The following is a 6193-nucleotide window of genomic DNA, read 5'->3' on the forward strand; positions in this document are numbered from 1 at the left end:
TCCACGTTCACACCTTGCTGCAAAGGTGAAAAGTCAGAACTTCTTCCCAGGATTGTTCTGCACAGCTCCACCACCGAGCAGCGGGTGGGGAAGAGCCCCCAGATGAAGCTGCTCCCCCTCTAAGCTTAGAGGCGGCTTTGGGCAGGGGTGGAGCAGTGGAGTGGGTTTTTGGTTTGCTTTTGGGACCAGCTCATAGCTGAGATCACAGGGCTTGGACATAGCCCAGGAAGTGTGGGGTGTTTTCCTTAGGATCCCCAGTGTCGGAGCCCATCTCTCACCACAGCAAACACAACGTTGTGTTATGTTGTCAGATCAGAATAGCCACTGCCTTCCTTGTTATGAACACCCAACTCCAGTGCTCAGCGTGAGGTACAGCCCTCGGGTTTTGTTTTATTATTCCTCCACCTCTTACAGTACGTGCGTACGCTCCCGGGCTTGCACCCCAACACAGGATTGGATAGAAAAGAGACCGCGATACCTGTGCGAGTACCAGAATTCACTGCAGTGGGAGGTAGAACATCCTTGCTGACACCGGAATGAAGAAACTCAATGGAAATAAAGATCATTTTGAAGCAGGGCTCTGCACCCCTGTCAAAAGTAACGCGGTTAAGGAGTTTAACAGATTCTTTACTGGCAAAGTCCAAACCAAAAAGCTACTTTCAGAGGTAAGTGACAATTCAGGGAATGACCGCAGAAGAGAGTTTCAGAATAGTGTTTTGGACATGGCTTAAAAAATAATAAAAAAACCCCAAAGCCCACAAAGCTTCTAAAACCCAAACTCAATTCAGTGTGGTTTGTTTTACTTTTTTATTATTTAAATACACCATACTAGAGCAAATGTCTCTGAAAATATCACAAATAAAAGATTTTTCTTCATTCAGCAAATTAGAAGTAGGTGAAAATTTCTACACAGTAGCTGCTATGAGCCTGACTCTTTTTTTTTTTTCCTTTTTTTCTTTTTTTTTTTGCCATGGGAAGTAGCAACATTAGGACAAAAAACACTTACATGCATACATACATTGTATTTTACAGAGATACAATAAAAGTGTTTGTGATAGAGTATCACAAAAGCCACATCTTTATCTCATGTTCAGGTTGATTGAAACACATTTCCTTACAACACTTAAATATACAAAGAGCAAAGAGAATGTTGTTAAGGTAAAACACAGGGTACAAACTGGCCAGTGCCCTGCTAATTGTTAATGAGGGTAGAAAGCAGATTTCAATGCTTCTTTTAATTAGCTTCATTAGTCATCTTCCCCACCCGCCCCCCCCAGGATGTCCTCCGGTGGATCTTTTCTCATTTTCTCTACAGTCTCCCATTAGCCCAGGTTCATGGAGTCCTTAATGTCCATATTCAGTCATTTTAATACACCAATAAATGTGGGAAGGGCAATCAAGAATAAAGAAGGTGCAATGGCATGGAGCTGGCACTGATGCTAGCTACAAAGGTGACTTGTCTACTTGGAGACATGGGATCCATCTGTGATGAACAAAATTTGAGATGAAGGCACGCATTCTGCATTACTCTGACCTTTTAGCAGACCTGTAAGAAATAAAAATGGGTATCTTAGCTAGAATACTAAATTTGAGATAGGAAACTACAACATGACCGCTTTTGTCTTGTCTTTATGCGCTAATCTCTTTTTTATTAGATTACTTTCCAACTGTGACTTGATTAAGGCTTTCTGCACTCCCCATTCACACTGCAAACGTTTCAACTTCAAACGGCAAAGAGCAAACATTTTCTGCAGTTTCACTACTAAAAAAGAGCAGGCAGGGGGAAAAAAAAAATCAAGAGACGACAACAATAAACAAGGGGACTTTCTGGTAACCAGGCGTACAGCGAATAAGGTGGTTTTTCTGGGCCCCTTTTAGGAGGGAAGAAACATTATGCCATGCCTTTGAAGACGCCAGTAATATGATCTTATAATTGGAAGAAATAGTGTGTAAAGCAAATAAGAAGTACAGCCAATATCCTCCCAAGGCAACTTTGGTTAATATGCTGCATTGCACAAGAGCTAAATATAGAGATTTCAGGATTTTTCCCCCCCCCATTTCAAATTCCTCATCTGGTGTGTTAGTTAATGTTACATAAACATCTTAATATACGGAGTCAAACATGTGCTTTCACACTGGTGTTAATGAATTGTGATAATTAAAAGTGTCTAACTCAATAAAAATCTAAACTTTCACGGATAAAATAGAAATGATCATCCACAGTCTTCAAATACAATCTGTTTGCAATTACCACAATGAAATAATATATATTAGATTTTTATGGGTTTTAAATGACATTTTGTGCTTCCCAGGAAGTTCTTTTCTCACCCTTTCTCCAAGTTACTAAAAGCCTGAGGTCTATTAGTAACTGCAACCCCCCACTTTCCAGCTAATTAAAGTAGTAGAGGCTTGGAGGTTTAATTCCCTAGAGCCGAAGCTCAGTGTGAGAAAGGTAATTTGTCTGTCCAGAACAAAGATTAGGGAGCAGCCAGCAAGCATATTTAATAAATGAGCATCAAATATCTTCTCCTATGGACACAGACAACACCAATTACGGAACTACAAGGGAATTGGTGAGCGAAATGTAAACTAGAAGATTTTTAAGATCTTCCCCGCGTGCCGTAATCTAACTCATACTTTATTTAAAAGTAGAGGAGCTGAAGACGAGCGTTTGCTATGAGCGTTGACCAACTGCTGGAAAACGTAGGCTTTTAGTAGGTGGTGATACCGCTGCAAACAGGAACTACTACAGGGATACTACCACTACCAAAAAAGAGCAGAGAGCTGTGCCAGTACAGGCCCTCCAAATGAAACGGCACACGGAGCACGACAAGCCCAGTCTGTGTTCTGTGGGAAGCAGTACCGAGTTCAGATAAAACAGGCTTTTCTCAAGCTACAGAGCGAGCAATGGGAAGTTGTAACTCCCATGCATCAACTGCCGCGGGGAGGCAAAAGGCAGGAGTAGGCAACAGCTGTGTGTGCTCCTTAAAAAGAAATGCCAGTTTTGGGACAACGTTAGGTCATGCAACCGGTCACCAAGAGGCATTAACCGTAAACTGCAGTGAGTTCATAACTGCCACCTCACACGCAAAATCAAAACGGGGTTTGATGCCGGGAGCGCGTCTCAATCTCTCCGGTTTAATAAAAAACCCTGTGAATATTCTGCTATGTCTATAATCTCTAGTGATACAATAACCTGGAGACTGATTGATCTTTAATGTTTAATAAAGAGGATCTGTTACAGCCAACTCTGTCAGAGTGAACGAGCATTTTTAATCAGCGGCCCTAAAACGCGCAGCTTTCTGGAAAACATTTCTGGTGCTTTAGCCCTCAGCCTGTTAAAAAGCCAACACACGAAACACGACTCTGCTGGACCCTGCCTCTGCAGCTCCCCAAACTCCAGCAACCTGACAAAGCTGGAAGTTACCAACTCGTGTCCTCGGCTGCGTGTTGGTTTCCTGGGATGCAGGTGCTCTGCAGTTCCCTTTGAAAACTGCTAGGAGAACTGACAGCATTTTGGAAAGAGGTTATATTACAGGGAAAAAACCCAAACTATAATCTCTCCCCCCCATCTTCACCTGCCTCACCACTGACCACAGCAACGCAGTGAGCAGGGATGGGAATGAATAACGGCCTGCTCTCACTATTTTGTTTTCTCTGCGTTGAGCTTTACTGGGTGTCTGCAGTCAAACACTGCAAGCCCAGCCAAATTTCACTTCTCCTTCCCATGTTCTATGTTCCTCGTCATGTCTACCGCTTTTATTGCGGCTAAATCACTTTTTATCTTTTGCTAAGGCATGGGAAGGAACGGATAAAACTAAATGACAATTTAGACACCTATTTGAAGTTACATTAAACTTTACATTCGCAGGAGACAAGCGGATAAACCGCGCTCTCAGAGCGGCAAGCCTTTTACTGCGGTGTATGAAGATGGATGGTTTTACCTATATCTGGAAACGGGACACCTACAAATACTCATCCAACGGGTTCACTGCTAGCCAGTCTACATTGCGGGTTTGTTTCATTAACATTCACAACAGTATAAATCTATGAATCTTTAACTGTATTTGTACTGCCTGCACATTCTCCCCCAGCCTTAATTATCTTCCTTTCCTGCCTATCTATACAGGACTTTTGTACTCGACTCTCTCGTCACCTCGATTGACAAATTAAGTAAATAAAAAAGTCCACGTTTTATTCTGATGTAATTACAGTCGCTGCGTAAGACTTTAAAGAACACTTAAAATTAATCAGTAAATTTATGCACAACAACAAAAAAAGCAAACACAGAGACTGAAACGTAGCACACAGCAAAAACCCCAAAATCATGGAAATTAAAAACCAGTTTGTGTTTTCTCAGACATATTTCTCCACTAAGTAAAAGCACTAAAAAATATTCTGCATATTACAGAATAGATCAGCCTAGCATTTGTCCCAGATTTTTTTAATCTTCCGAATTCCTATTTGCAGATAAATGTTATTTTTTGTGATCCTTACAGACATTAATGAAGTTCCTATTGTAAATCTATACAGAATTACCAACTGAAGTGTGCACTTTTTGTTTCATTGCAATAACTCAGTGCTGTGTGATTGCCTGGGTTAATGATGAAAAAGTCAAATATACTATCAGAGCTGATGGAAAAATCTATCACCAATCTGAAATTAAAATTCATCTGTGGTCAATAAGATTTAATATCCATGCAAGTGGCGCTGTAAAGAGTAAATGAATCAATGTCATCAATACATAATCAGTATGAAATATGATGTGAATAAAATTATGTGCAGGAGTCATACATTCACTCTTTTCTGGACCGGGGTGGAATGAACAGTCTCTTAACTCAAGGTTGACAGTAATTGTTACAAATTAGGCACAGCAGTTATCAAAATGCACTCACTTGCATAGCTTTAGGACTTATTAAGGAGATTAAAATAGATCTAAAACTATCTCGTTTCAGAGTTACAGGACAACTGTTGATCAGAAATCTTTTTTCTTCTCCTTCTCTATATGATTTGCACAGTCATTATTTACTCATTTAGCTAGAAACCAAGAGCCATCAACTACAGAGATACACAATCTCTAGTTGGGCTATTAGTGTTACGGAGCAGTAAGAAAACAGCACTTTGGCTTTTAAATCTGAGTTATGACACACGAAACAGACAAGAAGAGACTTCTGAAGCTGTGCCCCAGCACGCTCCCTCAACTAAAACCTTGGTTTTAAAGTGAAATACATCGGTTCAGTTCAGGAACCTTCTCTTCACAAGACACTTATTTCCACATTAAAGGATCTAATTTTCCTCCCACAGAAACCTGCTCTCCTGTAGCCCTTAATGTCAACATTATAAAATAAAATACTTCTCTTTGTTAAGAATTTGTATTCAGGTATGCTCTCCATTTCGCTTTGTACCTAAGGAGCTCAACAGCTGCACAGATGCACATGCCCAAAGCAAAATGAACGGGCTCGCCCTAGATGCCATATTTAAAAGGTTAATGTTTTCTCCCCGTACCTCATGCCTAAGTTATTTAATGGAAGTTCAGTTACTTAAAGATACCCCCTGCAGGGGTGGGGAATGTCCGCTATCGGAATGAAAAGAAATTGATCTTCATTTAGCTCTAATAAAGCTTATTAGTAATTGTTGAGTATTCACCTTCTGGTCTGGCAGTAGTGGATTACTCTGAAGTGAATTCAAATGGCCATTGATGAGAGCTGTAGGTCTATCATGTTCACAAAATAAACTGCCATTGATGTAGTGAAACCGATCTCCGGGGACCAGGCGATTCCGGCAGGTAGAGCATGTAAAACACTGAAAAAAAGTGAAACTACAGCACAAATTAAGTATGCTGCAGGTTGGAGAATTACACTTCAGAGACCGCGGGTACAGCTGAGATATGGAGCTGCTTGGTTTCCAGCATCTCCAAATATGGCATTACTCTTACCTGCTGGGACCACGCAGTACATAACTCAAGTATAGTTTTACCGATTACGAGGGAACAAAGCTACGCACTAAGGAAAGCTTTATAATATATACCCGTATTTCTAGTTATTGCCTTGCACTTGGTTCATAAGCAGATGCGGATTTAATACTAAAGCAGCACGGCAGTACTAACCAGCTCCTAAAAAACCCCAACTTGGAAAAGCCCCCTCACCTTAAGATGATAGACGTTGCCCTGCGCCCTCATGACCAGCTCGCTAGC

General features: G+C 41.0%; 1 protein-coding gene across 1 annotated transcript in view; it reads right to left on the bottom strand.

Annotated features, from left to right (window-relative positions):
• Positions 1-793: 793 nt before the first annotated feature.
• LMO4 (LIM domain only 4) overlaps positions 794-6193 on the bottom strand; it is a gene marked incomplete at its 5' end in the record, with an annotated part of 5454 nt that continues 54 nt past the window's right edge. Inside the window, 3 exon segments of the mRNA XM_010192639.1 lie at positions 794-1546; positions 5647-5802; positions 6146-6193. The exon segment at positions 6146-6193 is cut by the window's right edge and continues 12 nt beyond it. Of these exon segments, the coding sequence (XP_010190941.1) occupies positions 1538-1546; positions 5647-5802; positions 6146-6193 (213 nt within the window).

The sequence above is a fragment of the Mesitornis unicolor genome, unplaced genomic scaffold, assembly GCF_000695765.1.
Source record: "Mesitornis unicolor isolate BGI_N332 unplaced genomic scaffold, ASM69576v1 scaffold47279, whole genome shotgun sequence".
NCBI lineage: Eukaryota > Metazoa > Chordata > Aves > Mesitornithiformes > Mesitornithidae > Mesitornis > Mesitornis unicolor.